At 36.1% G+C, this 22,723-nt stretch overlaps 1 protein-coding gene and 1 long non-coding RNA gene across 4 annotated transcripts in view; both read right to left on the reverse strand.

Annotated features, from left to right (window-relative positions):
• LOC309658618 overlaps positions 1 to 8,127 on the reverse strand; it is a 32,643-nt gene extending 24,516 nt beyond the window's left edge. The window contains exons 1-2 of the long non-coding RNA XR_014262325.1: positions 6,326 to 8,127; positions 1 to 5,921 (exon numbers count right to left, since the gene is read on the reverse strand). The exon at positions 1 to 5,921 is cut by the window's left edge and continues 24,516 nt beyond it. This is a non-coding gene — a long non-coding RNA (uncharacterized lncRNA). The remainder of the gene's footprint in view (positions 5,922 to 6,325) is intronic.
• Positions 1 to 22,723, reverse strand: part of CWC27 (CWC27 spliceosome associated cyclophilin) — a 239,368-nt gene that overhangs the window by 189,104 nt on the left and 27,541 nt on the right. For all 3 annotated transcript variants that reach the window (XM_082457317.1, XM_082457315.1, XM_082457316.1), the window contains 3 exons: positions 12,276 to 12,355; positions 11,265 to 11,298; positions 8,134 to 8,291 (listed from right to left, as the gene is read on the reverse strand). In XM_082457317.1, coding sequence (XP_082313443.1) covers positions 8,134 to 8,291; positions 11,265 to 11,298; positions 12,276 to 12,355 — 272 coding nt within the window. The remainder of the gene's footprint in view (positions 1 to 8,133; positions 8,292 to 11,264; positions 11,299 to 12,275; positions 12,356 to 22,723) is intronic.

Raw genomic sequence — 22,723 nt, forward strand, 5'->3', positions numbered from 1 at the left:
CTTTCTTTTTAAAATTCAGATGATGGCAATTATGTAATCCTTATTACGTCTCTTTTGTCTTGTCTGCCAGGAAGATGATGAATAAATTTATTACACAGTCACAGGTACTTATAGCAATTCCTGGCTAAAGCACAGAGACTGTAGTAGATTGCATTACTATTTCTAAGCTCTCAGTGAAAGGTTTATACTTCATCATATGGACATCAGGCTTGGCCATATCATTTGCTCTGGCCAGTGAAATGGTGAAGTGATCATGCCACTTCTAAGCAGAAGCTTTAAGAACTAGCATATGATTCATCATCACTCGTTTCCCTCTGCCATGCCTCTCAGAAAGAGGCTGTCCCTTCATCCTCAGCCCTTGAATGAAGATGATACGGAGCAGATGCACAGATCCCACCAGGATGTAGCCAGAGCAAGAAAACAAACACTAGTTTTAAACCACTGAGATATGGGGATTGTTTGTTACCATAGCATAACCTAACCTAAGTTGACTTATAAAGGCAGCATTAAATAAGAAACAATTCAGGATGTATGTTTATGTGTCAGGACGTCGATGTAAAACAGAAAGGACTAACAGGACAAAAATGTATGACGTAAGCACTAGGACCTTCCAGGGTTCCTATCTCAATGGTTATAACCACCACTTGGCCAGTTATCTAAGCCACAAAACAGAGTCATCTGGAATATAATTTTTTCCTTCAGGTCTCCTACATCCAATCTATTAGCTCCTTAATATCTCTCGAATCCATCCCCACAGATACTACCTTAGTTAGTTAGATCCTTATTACCTCTCCCTTGGACTAATCTAATAATCCACTAATTTGTCTTTCTGCTTCAGTCTCCTTCCTCTAATCCACCCCCTACATTTATATAGAGTAATACATATTCCTAAAATGATGTTATACCTTGGCCAGAAACATTCCACATGAGACTTACACTTTAGCTGGACACGTATGAGTTGGCCCTGGCCGACCCCTCTCTAGGCTCCGTAGAGGTGTCAGACCATTGCAGGCTTTGCCACTTTTGGACCATAAGTCACTTATCCTCTTCAAATCCAGTTTGTTTGTTTGTTTTCATTTGTAAAATGAGAATCATAATATAAACTGTAACTTGTAGCTTTGTTCTAGGGGTTAAATTAGAGAAATAAACTGCCTTGGCAAAATTTATTGCCTGGTCACACTGCAGAAGAACAATAAATACTTGTGGAATAAGAGAACAACTCTCTGGCTAGATCACCTATGAACACGTCACAGCCCTTATTTGCTTATACAACTGTCCCCCTTTACTAGAAACTAAGCAACTTGAGAAGAGGCTGAGCCTTTCTAATCTGAGCATCCTGGGACCTAGCACGGTGCCTGGTACAAAGGAGGAATTCAATTAATGTGCAAAAGCTAAGTGATCCCTGAAATAAAATCCCTGAACAGTTAGAGAAGGGAACAGAAAGAAACGCTAGAGTCAGACAGAGTACAATCACTAATAACTATAAATCTTCCTCAGGCCCTTGTGTAACTTCATATGCTTTTAACTTTGTGCTAAACAAGAACTTGGTATCTTGGGTGGCTATTCTCTTCTGTATTTACCCAAAGTATACGTGCCAATTTAATTTACAGGTGAATTCACAATATACAGATAAGGAAGGTAGGAAAGCAATGAATGTTTCAAAACTCTTCAGTGTGACTATATTTGTTCCAGGGCAGAGAACATTTCCTCAAATGCTGAATAACTTAAAGAATGTTTTTCTGCACATAGTCTCAATATTACATTTCAAATGTATAATTCCGTTGCCTATAAACAACTGATACTGCAAGGTCAGTAGAATGTAACTCTCAAGGGTAACACAAATCAATACACTCTAAAGAGATGCAAACAGTTCTTCTCCCTTTTGACAGGAGAACCTCCCCCACGTATGTATTTCACTGCTTCCTGCCTGCCAAACAAAATCTAATTGTGAAAACAGTAGGGTTGTTGTATTTCCTAAGTATATAACTGAAGTTCAAGGATTTTTTTGTTTGTTTTATTTTGAAAGTGATTCCTTGGATATGGATTAAGGTTCTCAATGAACTAACTGGACATTTTTAAAGTGGTATTTTATTTCAAACAGCCCAAGAAACAGTTTTGCCCAGAACATCCAAAAATTCTTGCTATAAATACCTAAAAAGAAGAAAAATGGAAGCTCGCCAGAAATGCCAGATGATGGTGTGGTTTATATTATAATTGTTACTATTCCAAAATTTTAAACATAACAGGTAAAGACAACAGGATAAACCATCTAGTCTACATTGGGAGATTATGCAACATTAATTTAAATGACTTGAGAATGCTAAAATGTTATCTCTTTTAAATAGTGGTTCCAAAAAATGGCTTATCGTACTAGCATTAGGATGAAACTTATGAGATTGCTGTATTTGACTATTCTTGATCTACAAAAATGGCAATTTTATATTCATCCCTTTTTAAACCTGGTATTTTAATCTTGTCCTGAAAGATACATTGCCTACTTATCATCTATAATATTTTGCATGCACTTCTATTAGAGCACATGCCATACTGAATTGTAATTAATTGTTTATAATTCTTATGCTATATTGTGAACATTTGTGGGCAGAAACCATTTCTCCTTTTTTTCATGTTCCTGGAGCCTGGCACTGTCTGGCATATAGCAGTTCTTGCCCAGTAACTGACAGTAAGAGTAACACGTATTGGAGAATAGAATGATAGGTTAAGAAAGAACATATAAAAAAGAACTGTCAAGTTCTAGTAAAAGTTAGTATGCAAACTAACTGCTACCAGACTGCTCCAAAGCTTAATATCTGCTGTTAAACCCAAATATTTCCTGAAAATACAGTATTTAGACCACTACTACTCTATATGAAAGAAATAATACCTGCAAATTTTCAGAGACCACTTACGCAATGTATAGATCTCGCATTTCTTTCTCTTCCTCTTTTTTTACTGTCTGCTTCAGTTCAATACCTTGGGGCAACAGAAGGTGAAAGGAAGCAAAAATGCTCTGACTGGTTAATTTCATTCCCTGCTTGTAAAAGTTCTGAGGAAAGAGGGGGACTTCTTAGAGATGATGATTCTAATGATTTAAATAGGGTTTTAGAATGCCTGTGGACTTCAACCTTTGTTATTGTACTATCTTTTAAATTTTGTACTATCATTTTTATATGTGTACTATCTTTTAAACTTCTCAAACTTAAATATGACACTATGTTTTTGAATTTGCTAAAGCAAACCAAGTTTATGTACTAAAGACATCTATGTACTTCCTAAAGTCTGATCATAAAGTAAGAGAAACCAGAATACAAAGTATATTAAGACTCAAAAAATTCCCTAATGCTGAGAGAAAGCTTAATTAATATTTTTGAGAAGGCTAGAAATATTGGGGGAAAAAAAGTATTCAAAGTTCCATAAGAAAACGTGGTCACATATTTCAAATTCAACAAAAGGAGACTTGAAAGATTAAAATTAGCAGCAGCTCATTTGGGTGTTCACCCAGGCCAAAGGAGGTATTTCTGATTGTATTATCCCTTGCTTCATAATTTAAAGTTCAATCCAACTCATTAGAGTTCAAACTCAACTTCAATATTTATATTTAAATTTCTGATACTATCATATAAGATATTTCATATTCAGTCAACGTAACACAGCTCATGAGTAAAACACAAATTCTACTTGACTTTACCAAATAAGAGAATTGTTTTATGAAATAGGAATAATGCCACAGTCAACTAAATATGACAGGTAAACAACACAGCTAATCAAACCAGAAGCTGTTCAAACACCAAAACTAACGTAGTCTAGTTAACCTTGAAGGACTACTACCAAAACTCGTAATGGCGATTTCAGGGTATATGTCAAGATTTCTTTGATTTATATTTCATTTTGATGAAAATACTTTAGAAGAGTAATCACAATAAAATTAGAGATGACAGAAATTACACTATAAAAGACAGAATTTCCATAATGACTATAATCAGCACAACAAACCACTGATTTTTGACTCTCCAGTCTGCTTGCTAGATCTGATTTTACTCTTTAGCCATTTATTATAAATCTGTAAACAGATGCTAAAAACAAGTAGGGCAGACGACTCAATTTGGTTTATATGATTAACTTGCAGCAGGTGAGCTCCACCTGCAGGCAAAGAAAAGATTCTTTAGAATAAGTTTTAAAACAGGACTTTCCAAAGACAGGCTGTAACTACCGCCTTTCAGTTAACCTTGAGTGCACATGAGAATAACCCGTGCTTTTTAAAACTTCTCATGGTCGAAAAATTCTGATCGACTTGACCAGGGGTGGGGCTTGTAAGGTGACTCAAATATATGGAAAACATTGAGAGACACTGATTTGAATCTTTACCAGCACACATCTTGAAAAACATTAGGAAAACGCAAATATCATTTTGTTTCTTCTAAAATGACTTCCCACTATACTGACCCTTACACCTTTTTCAGAGATTAAATTAAGTTCAACTGATATAAATGTCTTATCTCTGTTAGACTACAAAAAAGACCTGAGGTGACACTACAATTTTTTAAATCTACCTTTACATTATTCTGTGCCTCAGAAGTAATCAAGAGAGTGAGTGTTTGGTAGGGACTGGGGTTCTTAACCCTTAGCTGCACATTAGAATATCTGGAGAGAATTTACAAAGTATTATTGCCCTAAATTAATGTTATGTTCTTGGAAGTTAGAAAAGTGGTTACTATCAGGGGAGGAGGGGAGAAATAACCAGAATAGGGCAAGAGGGAGACTTGTGGGTAATGGCAATTTTCTGTTTCTTGATCTGGGTGATGGGTATAGGGGTGTATTTGGCTTGTAAAAATTCAGCAACCTGTGTATTTATTATATGTGCACTATGAAATATAGTTCATACAGATATAGTCTGTACATATACTATATTTCAATTGAAAGTTAAAAAGTAAAAATGCATGTGCCCAGGCTTCACTGCAGACCAAATGATTCAGAGTCTTTGGGATTGGGACATGGGCATCAGTATTTTTTCTTTTCAACATTTCTCCAGTGAATCTAATGTGGAGTCAGGAGTGAAAACCATTCTTCTAATGAATCACAAATGTATTCATTCATTTATTCGCCCACTCATTACACAAACTTTAATGACCAATTACCACGTGCTTATTATACAAGACTTGGAGGATGTAAGACAGTCTCTGAAGGAGCTCATTATAGGCAACGGATAGTAGGCAAAGCAATAAATCTCATGTGATACATACAAGCAAGTTACTTATAAGATCTGGAGGAGAAAGTGATTTGTCAAAGAAGGAGTCACTCTTTTTTTGTTGTTCATTCATTTATATAAACATCTGAGTACCTATGACGTTTGACCACAGGTAAATGGACACAATCTCTGCCTTTAAGAAAATTACAGTATAAGGGTACACAAGGAAGAAAAAAAATGTATAACTGGATGTCATAATATCACTGAAGTATGAGAAAGGTGCTATGGAAATACCCTGGGGAGTCAGAAGTTGCTGACCTTGGAGCTAAGATGATACAAACTTGAACTAGTCCAGTGGCACTGGTGGTAGAAATTAGTATTCTAGAGAAGTGCTTCTCAAACTTTAATGTACAAATCACCTGAGGATCCTATTAAAACACAGATTCTGATTCAGAAAGTGTGAGGTGGGGCCTGAGACTTGGCATTTCTAAAAAGACTCCAAGAGATGCTAATGCTATTGGTCCACAGGTCACAATTTAAGTAGCAGGTTCTTGAGGAAGATGGTTTTCAAGAGGGAAAAGGCAAAAAATGCCAAATTCCACAGCAGAGATACCAGGAAAAACAAAAACTGGAAAGTAGCCGTTAGATTTGTCAAGTACATGGCCTTAGGGAGAGTAGTTTCAGGGGAGTGATGAGGGAAAAGCTAAATGATGTGTATTTAAAAATAAATGGGGGGCTTCCCTGGTGGCGCAGTGGTTGAGAGTCCGCCTGCTAATGCAGGGGACACGGGTTCGAGCCCTGGTCTGGGAAGATCCCACATGCCACGGAGCAGCTGGGCCCGTGAGCCACAACTACTGAGCCTGCGCATCTGGAGCCTGTGCCCCGCAACGGGAGGGGCCGCGATAGTGAAAGGCCCGTGCACCGCGATGAAGAGCGGTCCCCGCACCGCGATGAAGAGTGGCCCCCACTTGCCGCAACTAGAGAAAGCCCTCGCACGAACCGAAGACTCAACACAGCCAAAAATAAATAAATAAATAAATAAAGTAGCTATAAAAAAAAAATTTAAAAAAAAAAAAAAAAAGAGCTATGTGCCTCAAAAAAAAAAAAAAAAAAAAAAAAAAAAAAAAAATAAATGGGAACTAAGGTGGTGGGGACAGGAAATAATGAAGTGGTGTTTTTGTTTTCACTCTTGAATGCTGGAAGAGGCTTAAGTCTATCCACAAGCTGAAGGAAAGGAATGAGTGAAGAGAGAAAACTAAAGACAAAGTAAAGAGGATGGAATCATTTTGAATGGGTAGAGGGATTCCTCCCTTTAAAGCAGAAGAGAAGGAGATAAGAATTGGTCTGAATAGGTACAGCGAAAAGTGAAAAGAGTAAGAGTTGAAGAAGTTACTCTTGTTTCACAGAACAGGAAGCCAGGTGACCTAATGAGAGAGAGTGAACCTGAGGTTGAAGGGAAGCACTGGGGGCACAGCTGAGGCTGGACTTGTCCACGGCTGTGTGATTCTGCTCAGCAGCATTCAGTAGTCAAGGTACAGGCTTACAGAAAGTGGACTGGACAAGAAAGAGTGAGACTGATGCATTTAGAAAAGGAAGGAGGCAAGGGACAGAAATCCTCAAGAAATCAGAATAAGTACAATGAGAGAAAAGAAAGGAGAGAAGGTAAGAAGAGCTTTGGACTTTTTCCTCTTGAACCCCTAAGTACTTTTCAATAGAACAATTAGGGAAATAGTCTACTCTATGTAAATCTGTTGAAAATTATATTGTTAAATATCATTCCCCAATTTAAATATTAAGTACTCAAGAAACCTGCTTGTAGGTTTACTATCCAAAGTGATAAGCAGCTTTAACAGATTCCAGATGTTTCTTTACAAATAGAAGCAATACCACAAATTTTCAGTAAAATCATACTTTGAATGGCTCCTTGCCTAAAAGGCTGGGAGGCTAGTCTAGTCCCTGATCCTACTGCTTGAATCAGAAAATGACTGAAGGATAATGGAGTACTTCAAGCACATACAGATGAACAGTTTGTATATACCAAGAGCACTGATTTTTTAATAGATAATGATTTCACACTGACATCCTATCTGGCTGGCAGGTATACCCATTATAATTCAACTTAGACTGAGCAGTGATTTTCCTTTAAATATAATTATCCTTTTTTACCACATTACAATTTTTTAAGACTCTTACAAGTTTTTCTGTTTTTTTTTTTAACATAAAATTAACATGAGACAAACTATAGTGAAGCTGGTATAACTGACCGAAAGCACTAATGATTTCAGACATTTGCTGAAATTTCTCTTATGATATCACTGAGATTAGGAGGGATAGACAGTATAAATCAGACTTGAAAAGACATTTAAGAGCGTTTTCAGGCCCATACATTTCTTAACCAGTTTAGACAAATTTTACTCAAATCTGAGGATGTCTCTTTTTGTTCCATTCAATTGCTTTACTGCTTTTGTTGGTTTTAAACAAATACAACCTTCCACATCTAGCTAATATATTGTTTGTCCCAAATATAAAAACAATTTAGAGGCTTTTAAAGAAGAGATCAGAGAGAAATGAACTGGAATTTGACTCGCATGACCATTGCTGTAAATAAAATTGGTCTATTTTCTTTTAGGCCTCTGAATGGGCTAATTTAGCATGACTGGTATATATATCAAACATTATGAAAATAGTATTTTAGAAAGTAAGTTGAATAAAGGGCTCAATCTGAATTTAAAATTAAGTATAAAATGACAAAAACTCTGATACTTACCTAAATGGGAAGGAAATCCAAAAGAGGAGATATATGTATACATATAGCTGATTCACTTTGGTGTACAGCAGAAACTAACACAACACTGTAAAGCAACTATACTCTAACAAAAATTAATTAAAAAACAAAAACAAAAGCAAAAACAAAACTCTGATACTTAGAAGCACAACGCTTGACTCACCTGCGGCTAACTGATTTCTTCTCCACTTCACTCTCTCCAGCTGTCTTAACATTTGCACTTGTGCCCTTTTTTAACTTTTTTGCAATTCTTTCTCTCATCAGGTCCTTTTCATCACCATCAACATATTCATCATGCTCTGCACTTCCATATTCTCCATCCTGTAAAAATTGAAATGGAGTATTTGCTGGGCATTCCATTTTCTTCTTTCACTTCCAGAGGTCCATCTCAAACTCTCCTTGTTGCATTCTAGGCCAGGTTTATTTTTTGTTTCGAACTAGTGAGGGCTTGAAGAATCTGCTACAGGCGGGAATAACCCCTGGGATCTGCTCTAGGCCGGCTATGTAAGTACTGTATAGCCCAGTAAGTGTTGTTGCTCGATCCACACCCAGCTCCTCTGCACAGCAGACTATGCTCCCTCTGGATCACCCAGGATATTGTCTATCTACATTCCTATTCCTTCCCAGTAGGAAATGTGGTTTTTGGAGGCAGTTGGCCAGCATACTGACCTCACCCAGGGATTAATGCAAGTAAAAGAGGTGGAGGTAGAGAAACTGATATTTCTTCCTACAATCTAAGTCATAGCAATCACTACTCGGCTCAAAACCCTCCAGTGGATTCCCAACTCACTCAAACCCTACACAATCTGGACCTCCCTGACATAATCTCCTACAACTCCAGGCCAGCAACACTAGCCAACTTTGGAGTTGCTCTTCTTTCCAGCCTGAAACTCTCCTATTCCATGTATCTGCATTGCTGACTCTTTCATCTCCTTCAGGTCTCTGCTCAAATGCTACCCTTTTGGTGACACTTTTCTTGATCCCCCGAATAAAATGGCAGAGCTGCCCACCCACCTCCAGTACTCTCTATTCCCCTTCCCTATTTTATTTTCCTCAAAACATTTATCACTCATCTGACATACTATACATTTTAATTATTTATATGATTATTGCCTCTCTCCCATAATCAGAGAAAGGAGTCCATTAGAACTAAAATTCTGGACTGTTTTGCTTATTGCTAGATCTTCAACTTCCAGAATAGCTCCCAGCATCAAGAGAGCAAGCAATGGAGGGAGAAAGGAGGAGAGAGGGAGGGAAGAGGGTAGAGAAGGAGAAGGAAGAAACTACCCAAGTGGATCTTTTTCTCTTGTGATTCTCTAACCAGGTGAGTCATGGTGAGGCAGGATTCTTAACTTGAGGCTTGTGGATCTTGGAGCAGTGGTTCTCAAAGTCTAGTCCTCAGGCTATAAAACATGGATTGTCTCTAAAAATGTAAAATCCTAGCCCTCATCTCAGTATTACTGAACCAAATCTCTAGGGATGGAAATTGTGAGTGTTTTCAATGAGATGTTTAAGAAATTCTTTAGCCTTAAAACTTGATAACCACTGACCTAGGTCTTCCATGCTTGGTCCTCAGGAGATATAAAAAAAAAATGCCCTGCAAATTCATAAAATTTTGTTTGTGGATAAAATATATTTCCTGGGAAGAAGGTCTGCAGTCTTAGTGATTGCAAAGGATCTTGGGACACAAAACAGATTAAAGACCATACAGTGTCCTTAGATGACCTCACTCCCTCAAGACTATAAGAACATAATTTTACATTAGGCCTTAAGCCTATCTTCCAGATCCATATTAATGTTACACAGATGTCTCCAAGTTATCTGAATCTCAAAATGCACATTATTAAGCACGTTATTTTTCATTGTTCCCCCCACCTATCTCTTGTACCCATCTAACAAATTGCCCAAATCAGAAACTTTGTGGTTGTCCTAGACTCCTCCTTCTCCCTCACCTCATAGTATGGAATCAGTCACCTCTTAGACCTCTTTCAAATCTGTCTCTCTCCCATGTCACACCTGTGGTCTTCTATCAAGCTCTCCTCCTGCCATAGCTTCCCAATAGGTCTCCTTGACTCCAGCCTATTTCTTCTAATTTGTCCTCTCTAATATTGCCAACAGTGATCTTCCTAAAATGCAAAGTTGACCATAGTACTCTTCCTTTTAACTAATACCCTTCAGCTGTTTCTCATTACTTTGAGGATGAAATTCAAACTTCTCCCCATAGCCCAGGAAGCTCTGTAATATCTGGCTTCTTCCTCCCACTCCAACCTCACCCACTCTCCCTCCTGTCATGACGCTCTGGTCACACTGGTTTGCTTTCAGCTCCTGGAACACATCAAACTCTCCTACTTCAGAGCCTTTTGTACATGTAGTTCCCTCTACCTTTAACACTCTTCTTCCCTGCTCCTCACAAGGCAGGTTCCTTCTCAAACTTTAATCTTAGCTTGTACTTCCTAAATAAGGTATACTCTCTCCTTGTTACCACGTGTTAGCATATGTGGTTCTCTGAGGAATCCCACCCTTCACCAGTTTCTTTTTTGATCTAGTTAACTCCTAATTCTCCTGTAAGACACAACACAGCATCATCTCTTCCTGGAAGGTTTTCTTGACCAGGTTAGATAGCCATCCTTTCTCTATCATATATAGTCAGAGAAAATCCTCTCTTTTGACTATGGTAATAGATGAAGCTGTGTTCTTGCATGGACAGTTATGTACTTCCTTTATACAACGCACAGATCAATGGGTTTTTATATAAAGTGGCAAACAAATGACTTGAAAAACTTGATCTCTTATACATAAAGGAAACTCTGCCTTCTGTTTTATCAGGTTTAATAGCCAGTACAAGTAATGAAGCAAGGTCACTACAGTCTTGAGAGAGAATCTTCCAAAATGTGTGTATGAAGAAGGAAACTACCATAAATGACTGGTATCCAAGTATTTCCCATCCATCATATAGGATGTCATGCATCAACATTTAAACTTTTATCATAACAAAATAAAATCAATGACATCTAAATTTTGAGTATTCATGTTATGTTACGTGACAGGGAGAAAAAACAGGCTAGAAATTCGTATATAAGATTCTGATTTTGTAAGGAAACATACACATACTATGAAGGAAAATTCCAATATCAAAATAAATAATTTATTTTTCAACTCTTTTTCAAAATTTTACATATATAATTATAAAAGGTAATACATATTACCTTTTAGGAAAAATAATTTAATCATTTGTAAAGATTTTGAATTTTCTATAAATTGTTCAACTATATTTATACTAAAATTAATACTCACATCATCTGAATCTCCTGTTGCATCCCCTTTTTCACTACAAAAAAATAAGGAAAACAAATTTTAGCTTGAAAATGAAACTAACAAAATTATTCAATTATCCAAAAATTTAGAATATTTTGCTGGGATTAATAGTTCAAAAACACTTCAACACAGGAATTTCAGAATGGCATTGTAGAGCAAATAGAAACATTCTAAAGGGAAGTTGTTTTTATACATAGAATAAAAGGTATGCTCCATTAGCACAAATACAAATTCACTAGAATTTTTTTTAAAAAGCAAACAACCAATAGTGTTATTTTCATGAACAAAAGGCTGCAGACAACAATTTCTTCTATTGGCTTGATGTATTCAGGCTGAAGAAGCCAAATCCTTCAAATAAAAGTATATTAAGAAAAGATTGTTTTAATATAGAATTTTTAAAAATGAGCTACAATAGTGAGTACAATAGTATTTTAGTCCCCTTTTGAGACACTGGCCCAGTGAATCATGTGCAATTATATTTAACACTAAGACATCTTCTCTTATCAAAGAGAAGCAACAAAAATTTTCTGATAACTCCTGAAATATGTAAGGAATAATACTCAGTGAACTGGCCCAAAATGTGGTGACTTCTTCACAAAACCCTTCAAATCTGATTTGCTTACTCATGATTCTGAGACAAAAATTATGCAAGGAAAAAGTTAGCAAAGAAATTTTCAATTAAACATTAAATTGTTAAAGCAGACAGCTTCCTAGTATTCAAACTATCCCAAGATTTAAAAGTTTAACAGCTAATTTTAAATTTAATTAGTTCAGCAGAGGTTGATAGATAGCAAGGAGACTGAATGTGACTAGAGTGATTCTCTCCATTATGCTAGTAGCTCTACTACCCCCATTACCAAAATGCTTTAGTTTTTTGGTTGGGTTGACAAAATTTGACTTATGAGAACTGACTGTTTACTTACAAAGGAAGCAAGAAAATGATCTGAGCCAGAAAATAAGAACTTAGGATCACACTAGCACCATGCTAACCTTTCAACAGCTGGAACAGAGCTGAGATGTGGATCATCCTTAAGCAAGTCATGACTACTTTTGCTTTTTCCCTTCATGCTCTAGAAAGGAATGTATGATATAATCATGAGTGGAGAAAAAATAGTCTTCCAAAAGGACAAGTTAACACATTTACGTAAAAATCTAGTACTGATATAATGTGGTTAGCAAAAGATATATGTTCCTGAAAATTTGAGTATAAACAAAAGCTTTATAAATAGCAATCTTATTCTCCCATTGACTAAAAATATTTTAGAAACATCTTTCTTTCAAAAAGTGATATATCCTTAAAAATAAGTTTATTGATTACTATTTCCAAACACTAAAACCTCATTGTGATTTACCACTAAACTAATTAATTTTTGACCAATATATTAAAACTTAGAAGATAGATCACAAAAGTAATTTGAAATAAACACACACTATTATTCTTCAAATATACTGTCTATACTGCACAGAATCACTTTAAAAATGTACCCAAGCAACCAGATGAGAGCACCTACAAGGTGCTATTTAACATATGTAAAAAAGCCTTTCATGTATGACAATATTCATCAATGACCTAATATTTATTAAATACTTTAATTTCAAAGTTCATGTTCTCAATAAATTTATATTTTAGTAGGGAAACAAGACATAGTAAGATATAAGAAGTAGAACTATTAAAAAAACTACTACTACTATTATTCTAATTTATTAAATATATACTTTGTGTCAGGCACTGTGCTACAGTACAATATTCCCACCTTTCAATTCCTCCTGTCCCCAAATGAAAGTAAATAAGGTGGGTGTTATTAGCCCCATTTTACAGATGGAAAATAAAGACTTAGAGAGATTAGTGATTTACTAAAGGTCACAAAGCTAATGGTATAGGATCTAGGATTTAAATCCCAGTCTGTCTCACAATGATATAATAAATCCATTTTTCTTTTCCTAGAGGCCCCTATGGACCCAGAACAACTGGCCTGGTTTCAGAGCTGCAGACTATCCTACAGACTTCTCCACCACAAGGTATGAAAACTTCAAATTTATACCTTGTATCTCGAGGTGGAAAGCTGCTCACCATCCCCACCCCTCAACTAATCATGTAAGAGTGAACAGTATGAGGTTAGAGTTGACAGGAAGAAAGGATCATTTCTCTCTATTTTGAAGGAACATTTTATTTTGAAAAATTCATCACAAAATGTGTTAACTAAAATTTTTAAATGTCAGATACAGAGAGGTAAAAATACCTCTTTCTCTTTAGCCCCATTCTTGACTGTTTAACAGCTCTGGGAACAGACTTCTAAATTTGACAGGCTTTACTTTGAGGCAGATGTATACTTTCTGAAATTTATTTCCATGATGAAAATAATGGATTTTTAAATTTCTGTATTAACATGGAGTACTCCACATTTTCAAGACTTAATCAGTTTAAACATGTTTATAGTCTAGTTTCAAAAGGCAAAACAAAAACTTTTCTCAAACAGTTAATCTAAAGATACTATTATCTGTAATTTTAAAAAGTTGTAGAATCTGAATTATGCAATTAAAATATATTTCTAATTCCATAACCTTACACAAACCAAGGAGTAATAAAAAGACAAAACATCAAAGAATTACTTGATGTTTGTCTAACAATGAAAACTGTTCAAAAACCAGAAGATGGTATAGTAGAAAGAACACAGGAAAAGAAGATAAGAGTTGGACCAAATGAGTTTCAAAATCTAGTATTCAGTAATTCTATGGGCTTTAGTCCAAAACGTGTACCATTTGAGGAAAGAGAATGACCTCATCCAACCTCAGAAACTCTGTTTACAAAAATGGAAATAATAATAGCAGCCTTGCTTGCTTCATACAAGAGAACTAAACGAGATATGTACAAAAGTGTACAAGTGAATATAAAATGACCTCAACTAGAACAAAACTTGAATATCTTTTTTTCACGCTTTCCTTCCTAAAATTTCTTCCTCCTGTGTCTTCAGCCATCAATGTTTATTTTCATCTATTCTAAGAAATAGTCCCTTATTAATTCTCCCCATGTGCCTCCCTCATGGGAGTCACAGTCAAAGACATTACAGCCAGGTTGGCCTCAGACCCTCTTGTCCAGCCTCTTAGTAACATATCAGAGAATGAGAGTTGCACTAATAAATAACAGGAGTAAGATTAGAATTCAGGTCTCCAGGCTCTTGGTCCATTAATAAGCTCTACTATTTCATTTACTTGTAAATGTTAGTTTACAATTGTTAGCTTAATTAACATTAAAAAAATGGGTTCTTGTTTATCTCCCAAAACTTAAACCAGCTTAAAGGGAAAAAAAGAAACTTGTCTTACATTAACTTTAAATAAGACTTTACAATAGAAGGAAACTAATTAATCTGAATAATCATTACCATTTCAAATTTTAATTAATGTTTTAAATTAACATAGAAATATATGATCAAAAGCAATTTTTTAGATGTCGCTTCCTACTACAGCAGACTTTGAATCCTGCAGGCAGAGAAAACAAATTGTGGAAGAGCTGTAGAAATTTGGAGATAGTCTCAAAGAGGATAAAAATGAATTCAGATATTTCTCTTTCATGCCTACTCTTTCTGAATGACCTATTTTAAGGTTGTTATTTATACCATCAGGTAACAATAATTTTAAAGGAAGAACAAACACCTAATATATTTTAAAACAATTTTTGAAAAAATTACATAAAAGCAGCTGGCTCATTAAAGGGTTTAGGGCTGAACAAAATACTAAATATATTTAGTGAACACAATGCAAGAAGTGCCACAGTAAATTCAAAATTGTCTGTAAGCAAATCTGAAAATGAACATCAAAGGGGATGTGGGAAAATTATATTATCTGCCACTTCACACCCAAGAACATAGAGGCAGTGAAACAGTGGGAACTAAACAGAGTACAAGTGGAAAGAAAGAAAGCAAGAGGCATAGTGGTACAGAGGAACAACACTGGTCAAGAAGTGGGAAGGTCTGAGTCTCAACCTCTAACTACCTCTGTGTGATGGTTAATTTTACGCTATGGTACCCAAGTCGTTTGATCAAACACCAGCCTAGATGTTGCTATGAAACAATTTTTTTTAGATGTGATTAGCACTTAAATCAGTAGACTTTGAGTAAAGCAGATTATCCACCAAAATGTAGGCAGGCCTCGTCTAATCAGTCGAAGGCCTTAAGAGCAAAGACTTTCCCAAGCAAGAAGCAATTTGGCCTCAACACTGTAACACAAAAATTATGCCTGACTTTCCAGCCTGAAAATTTTGGACTCAAGACTGTAACATTCACTCCACCCTGAGTCTCCAGCTTGCTGGCCTACTCTACAGATTTTAGACTTGCCAGCCCCCACAAACATATGAGCCAATTCCTAAAACTCAAGCAATCTATCAATCTTAATCTCTACTTCTCCCCCTCTCCTATATGTGTGTGTGTGTATGTGTGTGTGTATATACACATACACACACACACACACACATATATATATATATATATATATACACACATATATACTGTTTCTCTCATGAACCCTATTACATTCTGTGACCTTTAGCACAGAACCAGAAAACTTAGTAGTTTGGGGGAAAAAAAAAGATCTTACAGGCCACTTAATCCAGTCTCCACACAATGCAGGCATCTCCTTAACATTACTGCTGACTATCAACCAGTGTCTCCACACCTGAAAGGAGCTTAATAATCACACACACACACGAAAATCACCCCTTTTTAAATGGCTTCTATTATTGGACAACTCTCTCTCTAATTGGAGAAAAAAAGAATATGTGTAATTTTCAACCATCCAACTAATCCTAGTTGTACCTTCTAGAACTAAAAATGAACTACAAACAATTGCTGTTATTAGGAATATTCCATACAGTTTAGTTTAGATACAAATAAATTGGTAGGCAGGGTAACAGCCCCTAAAGATGTCCACTTCCTGATCCTCAAAATCTGTGAGTATGTTACTTGACTTGGTGAAAGGGATTTTGTAGATAAATTAAGAATTATGAGATGAGGAGATTATCCTGGACTATCAGGGTGGGTCCAAGGTAATCACAAGAGTCTTTATAAGAAAGAGAGAGGCAGGAGAGTCAGGTGCAGAATGATGAAAGATAAGAAAGACTTGACCTGCTATTGCTGGCTTTGAAGATGAAGGAGTTGTAAGCCAAGGAATATAGGCAGTCTCTAGAAATTGGAAAAATAAGAGAATGGATTCTCCTCAGAGCCGCCAGAAGGAAGGCAGCCCTGCCAACACCTCGATATCTAGCCCAGTGAAACCTGTTTTGGACTTCTGGCCTCCAGAACTATAACATACTAAATTTGTTTTGCTTCAAGTCACTAAATTTATGGTAATTTGCTACAGCAGAAACATGAAACGATTACAAATATATTAACATTTAAAAAAATTAAATATAAGCAACTAGAAAGATAAGTAAATCAAAGTTTAATACAATATAATGGGGCAAAAACATGTTATAAAATAGACTGGGGAATTCCCTGGCGGTCCAGTGGTTAGGACTCTGCGCTTTCACTGTTGAGGGTGCGGGTTCAATCCCTGGTCAGGGAACTAAGATCCCAGAAGCCATGCAGTGCAGCCAAAAAATAAAAATTTTTTTGAAAAAAAAGAGACTATTTAACACTTCTGACAACCTCTGTACAAATGGCCTAGCAGCACTCTCCAAGTCATGCCCAACCCACTTCCCAAATTTGGGGGAAACTTAAATTTCACAGGATAAATGAGAATAAGACAAAAACCTTCTTTATTCTCAAAAGTGATGCATTTGTCTATTGATATACCTTTGTCTGGGTAAGAAAATAGCTTTTTTATAACTTTGGATTTGAAGTTAAAATGCTAACATATACTGTAGTAAGATAAATATTGTGTATCAATGTGAATGTGGCACACATTAATCACTATTTTCAAATTTAGCTATTGAGATATTTTTATACTGGACCTACCATTTAACTTGCCTCAAGAAAACTACTTGTCTGATTGTAGCTTTTACTTGAAAGATATTTTCTGACATTTGTATTTAAGTTATACACAAAGATTCAGGGGTGAACTTTAAACCAATACAGACATTTGAATGAAACTGTTATTTAAGAAAGCAATATGAAGGGGAGGATCTTCCAGATAAAAACCTTTCAAATATCTGAAGCCTAGGATCACATTTTCACTCAGTTTTTACTTCACCGAAGTATATCCAGTCCTTAAGCCTTCCCCGAGTAAGATGCTTTTTGGCATCATCCCCATCCTCCTCATGACCCTCTGTTCCTCTGGATACATCCACTTTGTCAGTATCCTTCTTAAATGTGTTCAGAACTGAACAAAATGCTGCAAATGTGATCCCCCAAAATGCAAAGAATGTTAAATTCCTTATTCCAGAGACTTTATTCTTCGTAATTCAACTAGGGCTTACAGGCTATTAAGTCTTACACCTATTCAGCTGATTTCATTAAACTAAAGTACAGAATATACACGTACTCTTATTACATTTTAACTTATTAGTTCAAATAATCAGGCACAGGTTGACAACAAAGCACTCTTTGGGCAGAAGTATTCAATTAGCTATAAATCCATCTGACTGTACTATCTCCCAGATCACATTTCCTCATGTTGTCCACAAGAATATCATGAGAGACTCTGACAATGTGCTTTCCTGAACTCAAGATATGTTATTATGGCATCCTCCTATCATGCAATCCTATCAAAAAGGAAATGAAGTCAGTCTGGCAAGTCACTTAACCAGGGTCTCAGTTTCCTCATCTATAAAGAAAGGAACTTGGACTAGATCCCTTTGAGCTATAAAATTCTATTATTCTAAAAGAGATTTTATCAGGTAGTAGAAAGATACTGAAATAAATAATGAAAGAAAGCTAACCCATGGGACAGAGGCACCTTGTCATGAATAATGAGTGGGGTGAAGCAGTGTCTGTAATCCCACGCTGATAATCCATAAACCAGAGGGGACTCTATCTTATTTCTCCTTCCACATAAAGTAAAGCCTCAATTCAGACTTTACCAATTACTAACTTGTGATGTTAGGTTCTGGAATAAAGATTAACACTGTGGAGTCACTGAAAAAAGAAACTTGATAAGCAAATGAATAATGAAACAATTATTTTCAAGCCCTCTAGAAATATTTAATTTCATGCAACCACTGAAACTGCAAATTGTTCTCAGTCATTGTAAAAGACACTGACTTGACTTTGGCTCTAGTTATTTACACTTAAAAACAGTAAGGCTAAATTTTAAAAAATATATTATTCGGTCACACTTTTCCAATATTCAGGCTAGCCTTCCCTTTTCTGGCCAAAGTTTCATTTTACCCAAAAGGTAAAATGTATTTGAAGGATGCCCACAGTCTGAAGAACAGTACAAAAGCAAAATAAAAAAAATGCACTCCCATTTCTGTTCTCGCTAGAATTTATCTCATGCCCTCTAGAGAAATGTCTTTTCCTTTAAGCCAGTAAATTTCAACAATTTTTGCTCATTGTTGCTCTCTTTTCTCAAGCTAAACTTACCCATGACTCCATTATATGAACACACAAAACAGCTAAATTCGGTAGGCCAAAGATTCTGCATGGTGTTTCAAGACCCACTCACATGTGGAGAGTGGATTGTTGGTGGGTCACGATGTACAGATATACACCCATGCTCTCCAAGGCTGCTCAAGCTACTATTCAGGACCCCGTGGGAGCGCTCAGGAAGGGCACTGCACCCACAGTGCTGTGCTTATGGCTTCCTCCTTCAGGAAGCTGAACTGGTGAAGTTTCTCACTAGCCCTCTAGACTGCTTGAGTATGAGGGCAGCAGCTTCTGCGTGATAATCATGATTATATTAGTGACTGATATTCTTTAGCTCTCTGAGAATAAAATACAATTTATAACATAGAGTATACAGTTTAAGACATTTGACTTTTGAAACCATTTTTCGATTGCATGACGTATCAAAATAAGGACTATCTGTATCCTTATTTCACAACTGTAAATGGTACATATTAATGCCATGTTACAAAGAGGAAAATGGAGACTCAGAGAGACTAAGTTATTCAAGGTCGCAGACTATCTATAGAAAGTGAAGTGCCAATATGAGTTTTTATGATCCCAAATCCATGCTATTTCTACTGCAACACACTGCCACTCAAAGATGACACAAAGTTTACTATGAAGGAGCTCACAGCCTAGGACCCTACAAAATTAATAAGGCAGAAAGAAAAGGGTATAATGTTTGAATACTACACAACAAGAACACAGTCATACATTTCTTGTGTAATAAAGCAAAAAGAATGTTTTTAAAAGCAAAATATAAGTATCACAAGAAAGGTAGACGTTAGATCAGAAAAAGAAAAGATTAAGAAAACCTGGAAAAGACATTGAGAAAAGATAGTATTCTAGGTGTTGAAAATAAATATGACTTTGACATTCAGAAGTGGGATAGAACACTTCAGGCAGGGGAAAGAACATGAACGAAGACACACAAAAAGGAACATACAAGGCATATATGTAGAACAGCAAATATTTCAGATCTGTTAACACAGTGTTTCCTACATTTCCCAGGTAAGATTTCCAGTGAATTCATTAAAAGTACAGATTCTCAGGTTTCTCCCTCGGAGATTTTGATTCAGTAGGTCTGAGATGGGGTCTAGGAATTTAAATTTTTTTTAAAGTACTACAAGTGATTTTTTTATTACTAAGGAAGTTTAAGAAGCATTAGACTAAAGGACAGAGTTGGCAAAGGGGAGTCATGAAAGAAAAAGCTTGAAATAATAGGCCAAGGAATTTGGCCTTATTTCTACAGTCAACAGAAAGCAACTATAACATCTTAATCAGGCTTCAGGAAGACTATTCTGATAGTAATGAGTGGAAGGGAAAAAAGAGAAGGGAGATGGGAGACCAGTCTGTAGACTAGGGCTGCAGCCCCAGGCTAGAGATAATAAAGCCTGGAACAAGGGTAATAGTAAAATAAATTAAAAAGAAAAAACAGATTTGAGATACGCCATGGATGAAAAATTGGTAGAACAGTTCAACTAACTGGTTGTGCAAGGAAAAAAATAAGAAAAATGTCAACTAAATCTAAAATTCTTCTTTAAGGGGCACTGATACCAGGGAATTAGAAAGAGAAGTCACAGAACAGGGAGAAGTTTGGGAAGAAAAGATAATGAATTAAGCCTTGGCTAGGGCTTGGGTAACAAGTGAGATATTTAAATATAGAGATGTCTAGTAGGCAGCTGGAGAAAAGAAAAGTAAGTCAGCCTAGAGATATAGATTTGAGAGTCTGAAACAAACATTTGATAATTTTATCACAGAGCGCCCTCAATTAAAAAGTCAGACAAGAGAAATGTGATGACACTATACTAGAGTTATCCTACTTATTTGATAATGGACTGTGGGTTGCAATTTTCTTGGCAAAGAGGAAAGAATTTACTTGGTCTTTCTACTGTTTAAAGTGTTTTACAGGTTTAAGAGCAAACATAAAAAGCAAGCTAGAACTATCGATGGTGGTATCTTTCACATTTCAACCTTGTAGCAAACACAAATTGCTTTTGGAGTATCCAGTTCACTATAATTCAGTAGAAGTTAAACATTATTTTTTTTTCTGTTTTAACTTTGTGCAAAGTAAGCAGCAGGAGGAAGGTATGCTTTAAACATTTAAGACATGCTGTTGCTACCAATAGAAAAAATTCAAACTAATCTCCTAGTAGAGTCAATCTCAAAGTAATTGTGCACAAAAGTTATTTTAGACCAGAAATTTAATTCAACAAAAGATTGACAGAAAAATTCCTTTTGCCTACACTTGCTCTACAAGGCTGCTAAACTTAGTACTATCCAGGACCCCAGGGAAGTTAGGGAAGGGCAGTGCGCCGACTGCATTGAGCTGCCCCCCACCCCAGAATGCTGTGCTACCAGTGAAATTTCTTGCCAGCCTTTTAGAAGGAGGCAGCTTCTGCAGCATTCAAAATCACATTAGACACTTTAATAGCTATAAAAACCTAAGGTCAAAATTCTGATTCCACGACCTCCTAATTACACAGTCTTAGGCAAGCAACTTAACATCTCAGTATTGATTTCGTCATTTACAAAACAGGAATAATAACATCTATATCACATGGTTGTTATAGAGATTACATAAAATAAATACTTACCACGGATAAGAAAAAAAATCATTACAATGCAGTATAACAAGTGTTTGATGGCTCAGCCTGGGTGAAAGTTGTCTTGGGGAGGGAGGTAGAGGTAGTGAGGAGTTAATAATGGAGGTAAATTTTAAAAGGAAAAATAAAAATTAGCCAAATAAAGGAGAGCACACACTCCAAGCAAAGGAAAAAGAGGGGTGGGGGGACACTGGGGAAGGCATGGATATGCAAGAAAACTTGACATCTTCACAAAACATCAGTGAAAGGGAATCCTGGCAATTCCCAGATCTAACATTCATGATTTTTTCCATTTACAAATATACCTGCAGGATCATGACATATAGTGAATCTTTCAGTTTGATTAGGGACAAATTTGAATCATGAATAATAAAAGACTAGTATACTGACGATGACTTCTGAGATACCAGGGGGACAGAGTGATTGGTGATGTTGATAAGGAATAGGAAAAGGAGGTTTTCATGTAAAGATGAATTTAATTTTGATATCTAAAATACAGATGTTTCCTAAAGGCAACTCAGAAAGAGGGATAAGAGCCCAGAAGAAATATTTGGCCTTGTTTCCTAGAGTTCAGAATGTTAGTATACATGTGGTAACTGAATCCATGGTATCAAATAGATCAATCAAGGATACTGAAGACAGCAAAAAAAAAAGACTAAATATTTCTTACACATGTCCATTCTAATTCAGTTTTAATGTAATGGGTATAAATAGAGTGCTTACTATATGCCCAATATTAGCCTACCAAAACCAGGCTCAATGATGAGGGAAGCACGTGGATAAAGAAGTAAAGACAAGGGTAAAAATAATGTGCTTTTAAGTCGATGCTATTGTAAGTGTCAGTAAGAAATAGGTGACCACATCAAGCAAGTAAGGTAGTACTAGGTTACAGAGTTTTAATTACATACTACAGTAAAGACTTTGAATCTTATCCTTTAGGTCTCAGTGTTCACTAATTTTTAAGAAAGAAAGACATACGAAAATTTGGGGGAGTAAAAACCCTTGAAGATTATTTTCTTGGGGCATATTTGTCAGAATCACTGCTTTAAACAATGGTGGGGCACTGTAGGTGTTTCAGCAATGAGTACTGTGATGAAAGTGATATTGAGGAAAACCATACTTAAAGGCCTATGGCAAGCATTGGTGGGATAAAGGCCAGGAGGCAATGTATAATCTTGAGACATGGATTTTATCGTGAGACAGATGTAGGTTCAACTCCCAGCTCTAGCTACTTACTAGTTATGTGACTTTGAGCAAATTACAACCTATTAACACCTTAACTTATTCATAGGTA

This window comes from Balaenoptera physalus (genome assembly GCF_965194825.1).
Source record: "Balaenoptera physalus genome assembly, chromosome: 3".
NCBI lineage: Eukaryota > Metazoa > Chordata > Mammalia > Artiodactyla > Balaenopteridae > Balaenoptera > Balaenoptera physalus.